The sequence below is a fragment of the Acanthisitta chloris genome, unplaced genomic scaffold, assembly GCF_000695815.1.
Source record: "Acanthisitta chloris isolate BGI_N310 unplaced genomic scaffold, ASM69581v1 scaffold30934, whole genome shotgun sequence".
Lineage (NCBI taxonomy): Eukaryota > Metazoa > Chordata > Aves > Passeriformes > Acanthisittidae > Acanthisitta > Acanthisitta chloris.
In genome coordinates, this window is record NW_008668227.1 from 4,892 (window position 1) to 24,565 (window position 19,674).

Genomic DNA, 19,674 nt, shown 5'->3' on the forward strand with positions numbered 1-19,674 from the left:
GGAGCTGGTGTAAGCCGTATCCTTACACCACATGCAGGATTTCACAGTGCCTATATGTCAGGAGCTGATCCCGTTTGTAACACCTCATCCTGACTCCTGACAGTGCTCTGAGTGCCAGCACAGAGCTTGGCTCTGCTCTTGGTGTGGCTGAACACAGTTTTCAGCTGATTGCCATGGCCAGGATGGGAGCTGGTCGTGTGCTTTGTGGAGATGAGGAGACAGCACGTGCATCCTCCTCTCTCCATGCTGCAGGTTTTGCTGAGGCAGTGTGTGTGGAATTGGTAATGATCCTAGGGAGGAGGTTGCCTTGCCTTGTGCCTATGGGAAGTAGTAGGGAATGAGGGCTGTGGGTCTTGTGGTGTCACCTCGTGCAAAAATGCTTAAGAAAAATACCTTGAAAATCACTCACATTCTATCAGTGTCTCTGAAAATTCTCCCCCTCCACAACTCCAGGTTGTTTGTGCCTTGGTTTTTATGCATGGTATGGATGATGCTGCCTGTGTGCATCAGAGTAACCCCTTATGCCAGGAGTGACAGTGTGAAAGGTTTGGAGTGCTGGCTGCCTGGCCATTAGGATAATGCTTTGGCACCTGCTGTGTGGATGCTCCTCCTGCTTTCAAAAGAGTGGGACAAGCTGGGTGGGTACCTCTGCCCTCTGTCTTTTTGTTTACTTTGTTCTTTGTTTCTAGCAGGTATGGATGGGAAGAAATGCAGTGTGTGGATGTTTTTACCTCTTGTCTTTACTCTGTTTACGTCAGCTGGATTATGGATAGTGTAAGTTACCTCCTGCTGGTTGTTTGGGAGAGCAAGTCAGGCTGGGGCAGTCAGAAGTCAGAATGGTGTGGGCTGCATCTCAGAATGGAGAGTCTTGTGGGGATGCTCTGTCATTGTGTTACTGTTGGGGTGGGAAGGCATATGATAAGGGGCAGGGGCCAGTCTGTGCTGGGTCATGGCTTGGAGGATCATAGAAGCATAGAATTTTAGGGGTTGGAATAGACCTTAGAGATCATCCAGTCCCAACCCCCTGCCCTGGGCAGGGACACCTCCCACCAGAGCAGGTTGGTCAAGGCTTCATCCAACCTGGCTGTGAACACTGCCAGCCTCCCTGGGCAACCTGTGCCAGTGTCTCACCACCCTCACAGGAAAAGCTTTTTCCTAAAAAAATGCACATTTTTCCCCTAAAAAAAGAAGTCACACTTTTATCTCTGAGTTTCTGTGCTCCCCAGGCCAAATTTCTGACCTTGCCTTCTTCCTGGCACATGTCACTGGATGCTGCCTGAAAAGTAATAGACAAAGATGCAAAAAATCCCTTTAATCCTGTTTTCTTTGAATGACTCAGCAGAGTGCTTGGAGAAACACTTAGGCTCTGCTTTGGGGTGGAAACTCAAAATCTGCAGCATCCAGCACTGCACTGATGACCTGCCAGCAGCTTAGTGCTGACACCTCATTTTATCACTATCACTCTGTACCAAAATGCACCCAAGACATGCATCTCCCTGAGCTGGGCTCTCTCCAAGCATGCAGGAGGATGACTGCAGCACAAATTTGGGAGTAATAAATATATGATCAGCAGCTATGCTCAGCCTGAGATGCAGTTACACTGTAGGATGTGGCTTCGCCCATGGTCTGTGTGGATGTTGTTTTCCAGCAGCAGAGGCAGCTTAAGCTGTTTGTCTGACCTCTATTGCTTGTTGTTCTTCTTGTCCCATCCCCCCTGTATTAAAACAGCTTCTGTGGAGGGAGGACCATGGTAAACCTGATGAATCAAATGATTCGAATTGAAAATGAAAACATTCCCCTGGCTGGTTATTTTTAAGGCAGATCAGTTCAGTGACCCTGTTTGTCTACCTGACCATGCAAACCAGATGCAACACAAAGGAAGGCACATAGTTAGGCTGGGAAATTAGCAAAACTGCCTGTCTGAGCAGAGAGAAACACAGGCAGCCTCCAGCAGATCCTGCCAGTGAGCTTTGAGACATTTAATGTGTTTGAGTGATATTTGGAATGGAAGCCAGGGTGAGGTTTTACATTATTTAAGTAAATTTTTTTTTTTTACAGATACTTTATAGCAGTGGAAGATAACAAAATTGTCCCACTAAATGTACCAGATAGGTAAGAGTTGGCTGTGGGCTTTATGTTCAATCACTTGTCTCTTTAAAATAACAAAACAATTAAAGCTAAATGGGAAAGAAAACCTTGAATCTTTGTTCCTATGCCTATGTCTCTAGGAAACCTGGTTCCAAAAGACCACCTTATATAAGGTAAGTGAGTTATTATCTTCCAATTGCTGTTCTGATTAATGGCTGCTCTTCATGTCTCTTAGAGTTACAATGACAAACTTTATATTTTCAAGTATTGCAGGTGATGCACCTCCTGCAAGCTGTGTGTTTAGTCAAGTCATGAACATGGCGGCATTTCTAGGTAGGAACCACGAGTGGAGTGTTTCTTTCTCTCTGTTTTAAGAGTCACAGAAACATGTTTGTTCTTGAATGTGATGGTGTGAAGTCCTTTAAACTGTGCACTTTCATTGCTGCTTCTTCCCATTGCAAAACTACAAAAGAACGAGGGAAATATAAGCTGCAGATTGCAAATGTGTCATGGGAAATGTGATGGTAGGTGAGTGTCTTGGCCATGGTGATCATGAAATGGTTGAGGTTAGAAGTTTTGCTGTAATGAGAAAAAAGGACAGCAGAATTGCTCCCCTTAATTTCAAGAAAGCAAACTTTAAGCTATTCAGGGAGCTACTTAGAGTACCTTGGGAATCTGCTTTTGAGGGCTTAGGAGTCCACAACTGCTGATCAGTCTTTAAGGATCACCTTTTAGAAGCATAGGAGCAGGCAATCCTATGGTGTGGGATTGCAGTCAAGAAGTTAGAGTACCAATCTGCTTTTGAGGGCTTAGGAGTCCACAACTGCTGATCAGTCTTTAAGGATCACCTTTTAGAAGCATAGGAGCAGGCAATCCTATGGTGTGGGATTGCAGTCAAGAAGAGACGCAGAAGACCAACTTGGCTGAACAGGGAACTCCTTGTGGCACTCAAGAGGAAAATGCCATTGTATGATCTCTGGAAATGAGATCAGACTTCACAGGAGGATTGAAGAGCTGTGGTTTCTGCTGATCAGTCTTTAAGGATCACCTTTTAGAAGCATAGGAGCAGGCAATCCTATGGTGTGGGATTGCAGTCAAGAAGAGACGCAGAAGACCAACTTGGCTGAACAGGGAACTCCTTGTGGCACTCAAGAGGAAAATGCCATTGTATGATCTCTGGAAATGAGATCAGACTTCACAGGAGGATTGAAGAGCTGTGGTTTGTACATGCAGGGAGAAGACAGGAGAGGTCAAAGCTCAGTTAGAGTTGAAACTGGCCAGAGTTGTTTTGGACAACAAGAAGAGTGTTTGTAAGCATGTCAATAGCAAAAGAAGGTCTGAAGGAAATACTATATGGATACCATCAGCAAGTGTGCTGGTGACACCAAACTGGGAGGTGCTGTTGACTCTCTTGAGGAACAAGATGCCTTCCAGAGGGATCTAGATAGACTGGAGCATTGGGGAACGATTAATGGGATGAAATTTAACAAGTCCAAATCTGGATCCTGCACCTAGGATGGAGTAACACTGGGCTCAAATATAAATGGGGAGAGCTCAGTGCTCATGAGTGGGGTGGAACAACGAAAGCCCAGCAGCCACAAGGTGAATGCATGTTCTGTATGTGATAGCCTACATACTGGGAGCTTCACAGGCAAACAGGAAGGTGTTCTTTCCCCCAGAAGATTTGCAACCCAACCCCTAAGCAAAACATCATGGGAAAAGGAAGCATGGAGCTTGGTATAACTGGATTACAAGAGAAATGCTTCCTGTGTTTAGTCTCGTCTCCAACTAAGTGGGAGGGAACCATACAGGAACACTAAGCTTGGCCTGCAGTGAACTCCTCCCTCTGGATAGAAAGAGGAGGAGGTGGAGTCTGTGAGCCCCCAGTCAGGTTTTTACTGCAGCAGGTTCTACCTAATGACACCCCTTGCATTCTGTTTCCTTCTCAGCACTTGTGGTGGCTGTCCTGCGCTTCATTCAGCTGAAGCCAAAGGTGCTAAACCCTTGGCTGAACGTCAGTGGCTTGGTGGCATTGTGCTTGGCCTCTTTTGGGATGACCCTGCTCGGCAACTTTCAGGTACTGCATTGCAGGCTTGGACTATTCTGTTTGTCATGTGAGTTTCCTGCTCTTCTAGCAGATTGCTTAGGTCTTTGTGATGTCAGCTCAGGAGATAACGTGTCTGTCTGTGCCCCAGCCCTCCTTATACCTGCTCTGCCACCTCTATCTGCCACTTACATGGCTCCAGTGGCATCCTGAGATCATAGAATTATAGAATTTTTAAGGGTTGGAATGGACTTTATAGATCATCTAGTCCCAACCCTCTGCCATGTACAGGGACACCTCCCACCAGAGCAGGTTGGTCAAGGCTTCATCCAACCTGGCTGTGAACACTGCCAGGGTTGGGGCAGCCACAGCCTCCCTGGGCAACCTGCGCCAGTGTCTCACCACCCTCACAGGACTGAGCTTTTTCCTAATATCTAACCTAAATTTCCCCTTGCAATTTGTACCCATTGCCCCTTGTCCAAGGGGCAGGGATGAAGGACCAGAGTAATTTTTCACATATTTCCAGCAGGATTTGCACTTGCATACTTACACTTGACCTGCCAAGAGCCACAGCGGGAACCTATTGAATCTCTTGAGCCCTGGGAGCTGGCACAGATGGTCCTGGATAGAAGGATTGAGCATGAAGTTTACACACACATCTGTGCAAACAGATGCACAGCTGCTCATGCAGATTTAGCAGACTGTTCATTGTCCTTCATTCAAAACATTTTGCTTTGAATCTGCCTCCTGCTGACCCTCAGACCTGCCAGGAGAGGGATGCAGCAGAGGAGTGCCACAACATCTGATGTGATGGGTGCCTGGATGAGTTCTCAATCTGTTCTGCAGTGTTATGAAACCAAACATCTGCCACATCTGTAGGGATGGATGTCCACTGTTCACGGGTGTGGTCTGTTAGGTTGGCAGTGAAAATCAAGGCACTTGGGTTTCCCCGTCCCTTTGCTGACCCTGATGCTCTGCCTCTCACTGGGGTGCAAGTAATGACTCCCAATAATGGCAGGAACTGAGAAAGGTCAGTGTAGACTGGTGATTTCCCTGGCTTTGCAGATAGAGAGCCAATACAGAGAAGGTTCTTGTTTTGTGGAGGGTGAATGTCTGGGTTCTAGAGTAATTGCAGGAACTTTGTGCCCTTTACAGCTGACTCATTTTTTTTTCTTTTTGAGTGATGTGTGAGATAAATTGACTTTTATGGACCTGCTCTTCCTAACTCCACAAGCCCAAATCCTGGAGGCTTGTTTTTTTCACCAGAGCTTCCCAGCTAGGAATTATGAAGCCTTTGTAATAGCCTTGTCTGCCTGTGAGAAGAGTATTTCTAGTACAAGTCAGGCACTAGGAAACAGTTTCAACCTCGCCTTCCTTTTTTTACTCCTCAGAGCAAATTAATTTACCAGTGGATACTTTGAATCATGCCTGGTTATAAATTCTGAGCTAATTATCCACTCCTTGTTAGTTACCTGTATCCTCACTTAGATGGTTTGCCAAACATGAAAGCATATAGTAACAAGACCTTAGTCCATGTTTTTCCCTGCCTGACTGCTAATCTGAATGTGTCATTAAATCCTATTTCTGGAAAGTTACAGATTGGATGTTTTAGAGGGACATTATTGCTGTGAGTCCCTTGCAGTGCAGGCCTTGGGAAAGGCAACTCAATCCCACCTTGGACCGACCCTTGGAAAAACACTCAAGGTAGAGAGGAGAGGTGAGAGACCAGTGGAGGCACAGCAACTATATTGTTATCCTGTAGGTTGTGTGTTATTTGATGGGGACTTGTTAAATCACTGAACAGGAATCAAGGCTGCAGGGAGGAAATAACAGAGTGATGGTTTCTTTTCTAGAAAAGCCTTAGAGGCAGAGGGAAAAGGGAAATTGTTTGGCTTAAGTCTTGTCCATGCTTAACTTTCTGAATGGATTTGCAGCCTCGAGGGATCTCTCTGCAGATTCTTGCTTATTGAACCTGTCTTTTTGCCTTGCAGTATTGCACAGTCACTGAGCCCTGTGAGATAGAGCAGCCCAAGGAACAAAGACTTGCACTGCAGAGATTGGTTTCATATTGCCTCAGGCTCCAATGGGCAAGGATGGGCAGGAGAGGGAATTTGTTGGAGAAACTTTCCAAACAGGAGCATGTGTTTGTGTTTTGGCTTGGGCTGGCTCGACAGAGGTGTCAGGGCTCTGGCTACACACTGCCCCAGGCAGCACTGGTGCATGCAGCTAGGTCGCACTGAAGGTCGCACAATTTCCATCCATTGCAGGGAGCTGTACAAGACTTAAGAGGACTGGAGCATCTCCCCTATGAAGACAGGCTGAGGAAGCTGGGGCTGTTCAGCCTGGAGAAGAGAAGGTTGTGTGGAGACCTCAGAGCACCTTCCAGGAGCTGAAGGGGCTCCAGGGAAGCTGGAGAGGGATCTGTGTTAGGAGCTGCAGGGACAGGACAAGGGGCAATGGGTACAAATTGAAAGAGAGGAAATTTAGGTTAGATACTAGGGAAAATGTTTTTTGCCATGAGGGTGGTGAGACACTGGCACAGGTTGCCCAGGGAGGCTGTGACTGTCCCAACCCTGGCAGTGTTCACAGCCAGGTTGGATGAGCCTTGAGCAACCTGCTGTGGTGGGAGGTGTCCCTGCCCAGGGCAGGGGGTTGGGACTAGATGATCTCTAAGGTCCATTCCAACCCCTAAAATTCTATGATTCTATGAAGACCCAGTGGGTTGTTGTTGCCTGTCATTCCCATTGCTTCGAGACAGGGAGGGATTTATTTCTGAGCTCTTCATTTGTGAGTGTTGTCAGGGAGCTGTGGGGGCAGTCCCCAAGCAACTGCATTTTCCACTCGCTTGGGCTTTGGGCAGAAGATCTGCTCGACTGTGTTAGCTGTCAACTCATCTTGGTTATGTTACACCTTACACCTCTGCCAGAAAAAATGATACAGAATCTCTGTCTCACACCCCAGTGATTCCCACTCTTCCCTATCCCACCCCAGCAGCAATTCAACTAGCTATTAAGTAATTCCTGTTGTGTCCAAACAATCAATGTTTTGTTTGTTTCTAGCTTTCCAACGATGAGGAGATCCACAATGTGGGCACGTCGCTGACCTTTGGCTTTGGGACCTTGGCATGCTGGATCCAGTCTGCTCTTACCCTCAAGATCAACCTGAAGAATGAAGGGCGGAGAGCTGGGATTCCACGAGTGGCTCTGTCAGCCAGCATCACCCTCTGCGTGGTGCTCTGTATCCTTTTGTCCTGCTCCCTGGGTAACCAGATATTATATATATCCAGCACTTCCTGCAGCAGGGAACATTGCCACTTCTCACATCTGCCCCAGGATCTCAAAGCGTTTAGAAATCCTACTCAGTTAGGAATCCTACTCAGTTTGTCTTCATGGCTTTTTGCTACCTGTGTTTTACCAGGATGCACAGCTTCACAGGTAGGCTCACTAAGCCCATAAATATATTTTTTCTAGCAGATTGCTTAGGTTTTTGTGATGTGAGCTCAGGAGATAACGTGTCTGGCTGTACCCTAGCCCTCACTGTACCTGCTCTTCCACCTTTATCTGTCACTAGTCCCAGTGGCATCCTGAGATGAAGGGCCATGGTCATTTTTCACATATTTCCAGCAGGATTTGCACTTGCATACTTCCATAGTACATATGGGGAGATCTTCTGCCCATAATATATTTCCTTCATAAATGTTTTGAAAACTTCTTAGTTAGTGATATCCAAAGTGGTTAAAACACTGAATAGTATCTGTGTGGTTTAATGGCACTACTCTTGCCTACACAGTAGCATTTAAGACTATGCAAAATATTGAGATAAAATTGTCATGAGAACAAAGGAATAAAGGGAGAAATCAGGTTTCTGAAGATGAGAAGATTTTGATGTGTTTGTTGAAATGTTCCAGAGTGTTATATCCAGCACTACCTTTTAAAACAGTTATCACAGTCAGGAGCTGCTGGGTTGTGAGGACCTTGGGTTAAAACTAGGTGATTTACAAATGGGATTTGGTCTGTGGGGTCTGTGCTCACTCAGGTTGCATGTGACTTCCTCTCCACCTTGTGCCTGTCAGCCCCACTCTAGTCCTTTTGTTCATACCAGCACTCATGTGCCCTGGGTGTTTGTTTAGGATGGATCCAGTCATTGCATGGTTGCATCAACCTGTGTTAGGAACTGCAGTGACAGGACAAGGGGCAAAGGGTTCAAATTGAAGGCGGGGAAATTTAGGCCCATGGCAGTTGGGGATTGGGACTAGATGATCTGTAAAGTACATTCCAGTTCCTAAAATTCTATGATTCTATGATGAGCATTAGTGCTGGGTTAAACAAGAAGAGCAGGAATAAATGGTGAGGAATAAGCTTATCCCCTTCTTTGGGCAACAGCCTGTTTTTAAAATAATTCCTGTCACTTGCCTGGTTTTGAATGTTTGAACCAGTGTCCAGAGGAATAGCAGATTGGGGTGAAGGTGTAACATCAGTCACCTCTTAAGCTTCCTTGAAAAAACTGGTAGCTGAGCTTCGGTGTACATAATGTGGGAGTTTGCCTGGTTCTTGTGGTGTTCCTGTCCTCTCGTTGCCTCAAGCCCATAGCTCCCCCAGCATGACTGGGGTAGGGCTGCATGTGGGAATCTCCTGCTGTACTGACATCTTCAGAAGGTTCTTAGCTGGGAGCAGGAGTAGCCACGGAATAGCTGCTTCTGTGCAGACACACTGCCAACTTTGCAAAACCCTGGGGCTCCATCTCATGCAGTTTGTGTATAAGCCTTTCACTACAGGGGAAGTAGGAGATCCTTAAAGCCAGACACAAAATGCTGTTTGCTGAAATGAAGCTTTTGTTGCTTACCCCAAGCCCAAGATGAAAAGTCTCTGATTACCTGTTTTTGTGCAGTTAAAGCATGGCAGAGGCTGCTTGTTGTTTGTTTGTTTTACCTGTGAAGATATGTGAACCTACATGCTTGGAGTGCAGAGAAAATCCTGGGAGAGACAAGAGCCAGGAGGTTTAGAGGAGGTGTGGATTGGGCTGGATTGGGCTAGGGCAGGTCCTCAGCTCAGGAAGGTGTCCTCTGCTTTAGGGAAGATGAGAAATGCTTTTATGAAGTACTGCAACACAGCCTGAGGCACGGCAGTGAGACCCTGGTGCCAGGCAACATGCACTCTAAGCACATGAGCCTGAAGGAGTTTCTGGCCCTGAGTGTTCTTTTTTCTTTCAGTATACCATGCCATACTGTGTCGACTGATGCTTACAGATTTCACAGACTGGGGCAGTTTTGCAGGTGATCTAAAGAGATTTCACAGTGTAGGATGAAAGGTGTTCCCACTGCCTGTGACGCAGAGATCTGATCCAGGTCCCACTGGGAGGCTCCTGGCAGGTAGGAGCTCACAGCCAGATCCCCAGCCTCCTCTGTTCCTGGCTAGTAGGATGCTCAAGCAAGTCATTGACTTCCCTGCACCCAAGTCTTTCCCTCTGTAAATGTTTATCAGCCTGATCTGCAATCAGGAAGGCCTGGTCTGTATAGGAGAGCTGCTGTGCTCCATGACCATCACCTGACATCCCTTTCATCTCTGGCATCACATTCAAACTCTCCTCATGATGCCTGGTTGGGTTGACTGTCACCCGGGTGACTTTGATTGTTAAGATAGTCTTCCCTATTGGCTTTCTCTCATACTGGCCAGTCTCTCTGCTCCCATTAGTTCTCCTTGACTTTCCTCTTCCAGATTTCATCCTCATGGCACAGGGCATTCACATGTATGCTTCCAGGATCCAGTGGGGCCTGGTGATGTGCTTCCTGTGCTACTTTGGCACATTTGCAGTGGAGTTCAGGCATTACAGATTTGAGATCATTTGCTCTGAGTACCAGGAAAACTTCCTGAGCTTTTCTGAAAGCTTATCAGAAGCCTCTGAGTACCAGACAGATCAGGTGTAGCCTGTCCTCTGGCAGGGGGGGAGGGGGGCAGGTGTGGTCTCATGGGTTAAACATGACCTCATTTACACTTTTTAGATGGGTTTGTTTTCATGTGCAATCATGATCATATTGCCAAAGGGCTCTGAGGGTGGCTGTCTCATTAAGAGCCAAACAAAAGTAGGTGTCTGCTGGAAGAGGAGTGGATCCTCCTCAGCGGCAACATGAGAGAGCACAAGCTGTTTAGTTTGTGCTGCCAGTGACTCTTTCTGAGTGGCTCTGTCACACTCCTGTTGTTCAAAACATCCAGCAGCCAGTCCTTGTGATGTCCCTCTGAGACAGGTCCTCCTCAGCCTGCTCTGCAGAGAAGGAGGTGAAGGAAGCAGACTTCTTCAGGCACCAAGAGTCTTCAGGAGCTGCCAGTTCCCGAGTCACCAGACTGCAACTCTTGTGTGTTTCTCACATTGTTTTCCTTGCTGCCAACTGGGGTGACTTGGTAGGGTGAGAAAGAGCAGCTGTTTCTTCAGAACATGGAATCAGACAGTGGACGACCTCAACTGACTGGTTTTTATGGCAAGCAAGCAAGCATCACTTCCAGCCTGGAAAGCAGCCGATGGTAAATCTGAGTTTGGAAGACTCAGGAAGTGAGACTTGGCCAATGCTGCTTTGTAGCTGGGCAGATCATCCCCAGGTCAGAGAAAATGACACACTGGGTGCTGTGCTTGGCTTCCTGGTTCAGACTCAGTGATGGGGACTGGTGGAAGTGAGGTACTGAATGAAGATGAGAATGCCTGTGTGCTCTGAAGATAACCCAGAAAAGGCTGCTCTTCCTAAGTGTGTAGTGCTTCTGCCACCTATTGTGTATAGTATTTAAAAAGCTTTTTCTTTTTTGTTCACTGAGGGGGAAAAATTGTCTTAGAGACACCAGGCTCGTTTGCAAAGAGAACACCACCATTGCAAGTGGTTCTGGGTACAGGGTTTGGTTTTGCTCCCTGTGCACTTACAAGTCAAACTTCAGACTTGCTGACCCTAGGCCTGGGCTTTGAGCCCCTCAGTGTGGTCAGTTGTCCACAGATTTCAGTGAGCTTCCAAGGTGCAGGGAGGCAGTTCTGCCCTGGATGTGGCCTGAGGGCTGGAGGTTCAAGAAGGGAACAGGAAAACCAGCAGGGCTTCTCCCTCTGTAAAAAGAAGGTTTTCAAACAGAAGGTCTGTTTTCAAAGAAAAAGCAGAAGCTCAAAGCCCCTGTTTGAAAACCTGATTTTAGGAAGGCTGCTGTATTGGCTGGGCAGGGGAATGCATGATGGGAGTTGCTTCTCATGAATATAACTCCTGTTTTCCTCCACAAATCAGGCTCAGCTTAGGTTTGCATCTTGTCTGAGCTGCAGGAAAATAAGCGGAAATTAAAATGGTAGGAAAAGACATTTGAAATGGAACTCGTACTGCTCTGTGGCTTTCCTGACAGAAGTGGAAAATGTACAAGGGCATTCAGTCTTCTGCAAAGGTCACAGTCCTCTCCTGAGAGAAGAAACAGTTGAGACAAACTGGTGTAAGCAGAAAGCTTTCAGCCAGTCCTTTATCTTCTGTGCACCAACGTTTGTTCTCGGCAGCTGTTACAAATCTAGTGCATTTCCAGCCAACAGAGGGTTGTTGTGGATTGCTGAAGGCTTCCTCCTCAGAGCAGTGTCATTAGTGGAAAGCTGCACTGGGCTGAAGGTGGCCCAAGGACACAGCAGCATATCTAGGGAGCTCCTCCTGGGTGAGAACGGGGGGGGGACAGCCTGGAGAACACACAGGTGAGGATCCTCTTACACAGGTTTGCACACCCAATCCATATGGAGCACAAAATAGCAATTTCTTTTAAGGGTGTTTTACTGTATATAGTCTACTGTGACTTTTCCCCTCCCCAAGCAATTAATACTTTCAGTTTATCATTTTATATTTTGTAATTTTATCAAAGGAAAAAAATGTGATTATTTTCTTCCCCTTTTTCTCCTTTTCCTATATGCAATCCAAAGTGAACTTCAGGTTTTTAGTGACAACTGTACATTTCTTAGAGTATTTCTAACAGCACATTTCAGTACAACTAAATGACAACTGATATACTCTGAAACATGACCACTAATAAAGTGCTTTTATGGAGAAAGTGAGCTTTATTTTTGTCCCCTGCTCCAAGCATAGCTTTCTGATGGCAAAGGCAAAACAAAAGGTGAGTGTTTACAGTGTAATGATTAATGTTATCACTTAAGGAATCCAGGGACTATTCAGCCATGCAGATACACTTATTGTAACAGTGCTAATTAGCAGCTCTTTCTAGGAGCAGGATCACACTCATTCCATAGCCCAGAAAGGCATCCAGACTAGCTGCTCCACAGCTTGACCTGATACTATGGAGGTTTTAGAAGGGCAGTGCTGGCATGATGTGATTTCCTCCTCAAATGCCCATCCTTGCTCTTTGCACAGCAGCCTCCCTCCCCAGGGACAGCTGTAGATGCAGATCAGAGCTCAGGACAGCAGCATGCACGTTAGGATTGTGTTTGGGCTGTCCACGAAGTGCAGAACACAGAAGTGAGTACACAGCAAGTGACACCCATGCACAAAGTGCCGGAATGAATGGGGATTTCACTGCCTCTGCCTCCACTACTATCAGGTAGAACCTAGCTGTGGCTCCCACTGCTGCAGCCCCAGAGCCTCAGCTGAAATCATGAGATGGCCAGGGAGGTAATACAGGTTCCTTGGCAGGACAAGGCTGCTGCCTTTAAAGAAAGGATCAGGGAGGGTGAAAGCAGGAAAACGAAGTGTTCACAGGTCTAAAAAATAAAAACTAATTTGCCTTTAGGTGCTGGGATCACTGGTGACAGACAGGAAAGCTAAATACTGTGAGGGAGTGAACACAATGAAAGCAAAGTTGTGTTTTTATTTACTACGTTAGGAAAAGTGCCATGACCACCTGATATACGTTGGCACAGTTTAGGTAGGGTGAAAAGGTCAGGGGTTTAATTGTCATTCAATGCAGCAGGATGTCCCCCTCAGGAGCAGTTTGACAAGGTTTGCTCACAGTCACCAGTGCTGTGAAGGTGTGACTGGGTGATGTTGGCTACTGAGGAGGAGCTCCATAGGTTAGTGCTGAGATACTTCAGAAACACAGTCAAGCTGACTTTGGCATTCAGCCAGTTGTCGCCCATAGTGTAGTGTCCCACCACAGTGCAGCAGTGAAGTGTGCCCAGAATTTAACTTTTAAAGCTGTATTTACATGCACTCTACTTCACTCTGGTAGGCTGTGTATGCAAGTTGTACTGTTTTGTACCTAGACCTGCTGAGGATATAGCCAAGATTTATGTTGTTCCTTGTCTAAACAGCTTGCTGCAGCAAGGACAGGCTCTTTGTGTCAGCCCAAACTGGCTGTATTATAGCCCACAACTGGCATTTTCCTTGGGGAATCCTAACTTTGAAAGGTTTGACTTAGCCAGCAACCTTGTCTGCAGGGAGAAGCTCATATCCCCTCACGGTCCCCAGAGGTGCCTCTGGGACAAAGGGACATAAACCTTGTTTGCAGACTGCTTCTGAAAATGATGGAGCTTGTGGTGGGGCATCTTAGCACCAGATTCCAGTGGGTGAGTCTGAAGGATGCATCCCCTTAGCTAACTGCTAGCCAGGAAAGGGGAGGAACAGCAAGGCTCATGGGTGCTGCTCCTCACCCTGTTCCCAGCTCCAGCTGGCAGCAGGTCTCTGTCCTGCTGCACAAGGGACCCCACACCATTCTCTCCATCCATACCTGCCTGCACTAGTTGTGGGTCCAAGACATGATGTGGATTTGGTTTCAAATTCTGATTATGGACAAAATTACCTAACGTTTGACGAGGACAATTCAGGTGAAGCACAGTCTGTTGTGCGTGCACCACTTTCCCTAAGTGGAGGAAGGCAGGAAAAGTTCGGTGAAAGATGAGATGAGGCTGTAATACGATTTCTCATCATCTGTCAGTCCTGCATTGCCTGGTCTGATCACCACAGCCACGTGAGTATCTGCTTCCTCGGCTGCATTGGCTTCTGAAACAAACAGAGGTGGGGAGAGGGGAGATGAGATCTGCTTACCCACCTCTTCACACCAAAACACTGAAGTGCTTTTAAAGGTTGAGGCTGAGACAGCAGAGCTTGCATGTGGCACTGAGGGCTCTAGAGAGGAACCAGATCCTGGCAGAGCTGCTGTGGATGGCTGTGGTTGCCATGTAATGAGAGTGGACAGGAGCTGGCTGCCTTGCCATCCCCTCCCCTCCCCCAGCTGATGGCTGTCCAAGGCACCTCGCAGGCAGCACGCACCATCAGCTCCATTCCTGTCATGGGGAGGCTGGGCTGTGGTCAGGCTGAGGCATTAGTGAGCCAAACAGTCCCTTGCTCAATCATTTCTCACAAGATTCTTTTGTTCCCTGAGCGCACGAGGCCACAGGAAGATGACCCAAGGGAAAGCAGGTAACTACAAGCTTCCACGGGCTCTGCTGCCAGGGCTGGGGAGGAGGATTAACTCCTGGGATTATAACCCAGTGCCGTTTCTGCCAGAAAGATGTTTCCAACAAAGGCAGGGAGTGAAATTAGTTTCCCAAGCCTGGCTTTCCAGGGGTGGTATCTCAATGTTTTCCTGCTGCTAACCACAAGTGACACAAAGAACTGGTCTGGGGTGCATGTGCCATGTGGCAGCAGAAACATCACTAGTTCCCCTGAGCACAGGTCAAACCACTGACCCTGTTTGTAAATGGGTCATACCAACTGCTTCAGCAAATGCTCCACTCTGCTTTAACAGTCTCTCCTTGCTTGCTGGTGCAAAGGCAGGTTTTCTACTTGACCTATTTTGCCTTATTGCAGCGCTGCTCATCGACATCACTGCTGTGTGCAAGGGAGTGTCAGGGAGGATGACAGCAGCTAGAGGGAAGGTGCTGAAGCAAAGTGATCTGCAGCATTTCTGGGGTGCTTGTGACAAGTGTGCAGCCCACGTTCCAAGAGCACCTGCCTCCTCTGCACAGGTGAGAGCCAGTAGGACTGGCAGGCCACCTACCTCGAGGGACATCTGTCAGGAAGAGGATGTTGTTGGTGGCACACCCAATGCTGGCAGCAATCCTTCTGTAGCTCTCACTTTCTACCTTGGGGCCTATTTTGGTATCAAAATGGCCATCAAAGAGCTGAAAGAGAGAGAGAAGCACAGTCCACTGCTGAGTGCCACCTGAAGAGCTGGGCTAACCTCACTCCTGAGCAAGCTGTCCCCTCTCCTTTCCACCACAGTAGCAAGGTGCTGATGTAGCACAGTCAACTGGTTGAGCTTTACTCCTGAGGATCAAACCCACTGCCTCATCTTCCTGTCCCAGACTTCATTCACAAAGCATTAGTGAGGGCAGTTGTGGGAGAGGACTGCTCTGCAGAGGGAGAAGATGTAAGGAAGGTGATAAGGTTATCTACCTCTAGGATATCACCTTCTGTAGAATATCCAAACAGAAGCTTCTGGGCTTCAATGCTGCCTGAAGAGTAGATATAGATCTTCATCCCTGCTTCCCGCCACTTCCGGATGGCTGGAACCACGTCCTCGAAGAGTCTGGAGCAAAACAGGCCAACAGGGAAAAGCAAACCCAGAGGCACCTGGATGTTCTCCAGCACACACCTGCCCATTATTCCTTAACACCCTCATACCACTTGCATTTCCCAGTGGGAACTGAGACAACTTAGTCAGTCCCGAGCCTAGTGTCAGCTCTTGGTTGCCTAGACCCAAAGACTAAGCTCAATGGATTTGTGTTTCACTGCATGATCAAGACTGAAATGAAGTGTCTGCAGCTGGTTCCACAGCAGCAGTGACCTAGCTTAATCCATGCCTGAACATAAATGTATTGTCTTTTGCATTTGTACTGGGGCTGTTCCCAGGAACAGCTTATGTAGCTATTTTGCTAACAAACATCTAGGAAAGATGGACCCCACACCTGCCCCACAGGAAGGGGCACACAAGCAGCAGTCAAGGGTAGGAAGGCTCTACAGAGAGACCTGGAGTGACTTGATCACTGAACTGAGGACAACTGCATGAGGCTCAATAAGGCTCAGTGCTGGTCCTGCACTTGGGACACAACAACCCCAGCAATGCTACAGGCTGGGGGAGGAGTGGCGTGAGAGTTGTTTGGCAGAAAGGGACTTGGGAGTGATGGTGACAGCGGCTCAATATGAGCCAACAGTGTGCACAGGTGGGCAAGAAGGCCAAAGGCATCTTGGCTGTTATCAAGAAGAGTGTGGCAGCAGGACTATGGCAGTGATCATCCCCCTGTACTCAGTATTGGTGAGGTCACACCTCAGTGCTGTGTTCAGTTTTGGACCCCTCACTGCAAAAAGGACATTGAGGCACTGGAGCGAGTCCAGCCAAGGGCAACGAGGCTCATGAAGTGCTTAGAATACATCCTATCAGGAAGGGCTGAGGGAGTTGGGTTTGTTCAGTCTCGAGAAGAGGCTCAGAGGTGACCTCATCACTCTCTACAACTACCTGAAAGGAGGCTGTAGAGAGGTGAGGGATGGTCTCTCCTGACATGCCTGCAGGGAGAGGACTAGAGGGAATGACCTTGGAGTAAGACAGGGGAGAGCCAGCCCAGGTATCAGAATTTTTTTTCCACTTTTAGGGTGGTCAGGCACTGGAATATTGCTCACAGAGGTGGTGGAGTCACCATCCCTGGAAGTGTTTAAGAGGCACCTGGACCTGGTGCTGGTTGATATGGTTTAGGGGTTACAGTGGCAGTGCTGGGTGGATGGTTGGACTGGATGATCTTAAAGGTCTCTCCCAACCTTGATGATTCTACAAATTACTCACACAATTACTCACTCTCCTTTGACGTGCCCAGTTGCATAGGCTGCCCTCCACATGTGGCCCTGCAGCTGCTTCAGTGCTGTGGTCTTCCTGTCCAGGGACATCTGCCAGTGCACATTGTCTACAACGGCCTGGATGACGCGCTCCAGCTCTTCTTCCCCACTTCCACTCTCCAAAGGGATCGGCACAGCCCCGTCCAAGCTGGAATCCTCCTGAGCCTGGAAATCATCCATGACAAAAAGAGGGAAGAGGTGGAGTGGTTTCAACATCTCTAATTTAGTAAAGTGGTCTAACACCTGTATCCATGCAACTCTGTGCAGGACACAGTTCGAACTGCTCTTCACATGAGGGGCCACAACATTGTTTGGATGCTTTTCTCAAAGGGAAATCCAGACTCTAGTAGTGTTTAGAAACACTTGCTTGGATTGTACCATCCAAACCAAACAATTAGCATTATTGTAGCTGCATTGCAAACACTCTAATGAGAATTCTATTTGCTTAAGTATTTAATTACTGAAATTAAGGCAAAGCAAATGCATCTGTTGGCTTCAGCCACAGGTCTCAGATTGATGCTGTGTCCCTGTACTGAGGCAGGATATGTTACCCTGTGCATGACATCAAGTGGGAGCCCAGAACTGCTCTCCCTGCCATACCATGTGCTGTCTGGGCTCAGAGAACTATTTCTAGTCCTTCCCATAAGGACCCATTTCTGCTGCTCTGCCCAAGCAGGTTCTCTACATAAACTGCAGCCCTTTTGCATCCCAACTCCTCCCCCTCCCTTTATGAAGAACAGGAAATCAGTCTCAGAAACACCTTGTCCCATCCTGGCCTCCAGCTCCTCTCCAAGCTCTTGGGTGACCAGGATGGTCCAGAACGTTTGTATGTCCATGCCAGCCCTGGACTGCAGCAACTGCTGGTTATACCAGCACAAACCCCTTCCAGATGCCTTTTCCCTTCCTTCCAAAATGCCTCCCCAAAAGTACACTGCCTCCCAAAGAGGTGTGGATTCAAAAAGAGAAAGGCATAGTGCAGGCAAAAAGCTGAAAAGTCATGGTTCAACACCTGCTCAGGGTGGCTGAAGACCAAGGTAAGCTTTTCCCTGAGCACAACCCCAGGTTTGGGGTGGGGGAGAATCTGACCATCGAGGCAGCAGCCTGTGGCAGGAGGGAGGGTGGGCAGAGACACATGGCTCATGTTGGGTGACTGGGGGAGTCTGAGTGACCTGAAGCTTCAGGCATGCTGTGAAAATCCAGAAAGACACGGTGTGGCACTGTTACTTAACCTGTTTCCTCAGAAGTCCAACATCCCGCTGGCACTCCTCCTCCTCCCAGTGAGCACGCAGATACTCCTTCACGTTGTCTTTGATGTAAGGGAACAAGATCTCCTGGCAGAAAAACAGGCTGTTCATTTAACCTGGCAGAGGTAAGGCTGACTTGCTTTCAAAGCAACCATTTGCACATGCTGGTGTGTACAGTTATTTTCCTCACTTAAGCTTCCCCTGCAGTACCTGTGGAACTGCCTGCCAAGGGTGTCTGCCTGGTCAGAGGACAGAGCCACCTTGGGCTAAGATTAATGCAGGTGGATTTTTTACACAGATGTTTATGTAGCTGCAACTTTTCAACCCCAGGATGGGAAGGTGGGTGATAACTTTTCCTGGGCTTGCAAAAAAATGGTCTCAAATGGCAGATGTGACCCCACATTCCCACTGATGGAGGAGTACAAGGCTGACCACGTGTGCTCTAAATTGACAAGTTATGGGGCACTTGTCCTAACAAAGGTCATTCTGAAGACACATCTTCACTTCTCACCAAACCCAGAGGACATTTTAAAAACCAAAGTCTAGTCCAGTGACACTGAGCTCTCCAGGACAGTCTTGGAAACGAAATGAAATGGGGTTAGGGAAAAGTGCCACAGGAAAATTACAAACCTTCATGAAAATCCCAAGGGCAACCAGAAATAATTGCAAATTGCTCTCATTAGTGGTGTTTCACAAGCGAGAAGCCACAAGCAGGCACAATGCAGCATCTCTGGATGCAGCAAGAGCCTCAGGACAAGGGCTGAGAGCTGCTTTCTTTGGGTACAGAACTGAGCTTTTCTTAATGGGTGAGAAACTAACCTGAGCACACCTCTCTTCAAAAAATGGTCCATAATTTCCTTCTCCTTGTTGTATGTCAGCTTTAACTTGTTACTGAATGAAGAAAACAGTGGTCCTGAGGTGATATGGTGGCAGAACTGCAGGATTTTCTGTTCCTCCAATGTTGTGTTTTCCATGATGTTTATTTTAAAAACAATGTAAATTTCCTAGGAAATTACCACAAACTTGTCTAGGGAAATCAACAGCCTTGTAATACCCCCCGTTACTCTCTCATTTCCTTTACTTTCAAACTATCTTTTAAATCATGGAGAAAATGAAAGAGTATTCCCTGGGAAATGCAACTGAGTTAACCTCCTTGACAACTCACACGTCAAAAGGTCCCAATTGTTTTCCAAAGGCAATGTTTCATGCACTTGTGCTGGCAAAGACAAACTTCCAAACAGGCTCTGAAAGTGCAGTGTATTCTGAGATTTGGGGGATTTTACAAGGGGAAAAGTCTTGGTCTGTGGACCAAGAGGGGACACCCATGCCACAGCTGGCTCACCAAGTGGCCACCAAATACTCTCTTTCCTGGTACATTTCCTTAATCCACCATCCACTGACTTATTCTATTTCCTTGCTTTGCATATTCAGTAATTCTAACACTAAAGAAAGGATCAATAAACCACTTTGATATTACAGAATAACAGTGCCTGCAGAACCAGCAATAGATCTTTTAAAGGAAAACA

At 47.4% G+C, this 19,674-nt stretch overlaps 2 protein-coding genes across 2 annotated transcripts; one reads left to right on the forward strand and one right to left on the reverse strand.

The window, feature by feature from the left end:
• Window positions 1-694: 694 nt before the first annotated feature.
• TMEM150C (transmembrane protein 150C) lies at window positions 695-10,055 on the forward strand. The gene is made up of 7 exons (XM_009072812.1): window positions 695-774; window positions 2,059-2,112; window positions 2,229-2,261; window positions 2,354-2,421; window positions 4,038-4,165; window positions 7,192-7,369; window positions 9,847-10,055. Exons 1-7 carry the CDS (start codon window positions 695-697, stop codon window positions 10,053-10,055), a joined length of 750 nt encoding a protein of 249 aa, XP_009071060.1.
• A 3,365-nt stretch (window positions 10,056-13,420) lies between these two features.
• ENOPH1 (enolase-phosphatase 1) lies at window positions 13,421-18,259 on the reverse strand. The gene is made up of 5 exons (XM_009072813.1): window positions 18,134-18,259; window positions 16,867-17,069; window positions 15,474-15,606; window positions 15,076-15,199; window positions 13,421-14,075 (listed from the first exon to the last, which is right to left on the reverse strand). The coding sequence occupies exons 1-5, from the start codon at window positions 18,257-18,259 to the stop codon at window positions 13,936-13,938; spliced, it is 726 nt and encodes a 241-aa protein (XP_009071061.1). The 3' UTR covers window positions 13,421-13,935.
• Window positions 18,260-19,674: the final 1,415 nt, after the last annotated feature.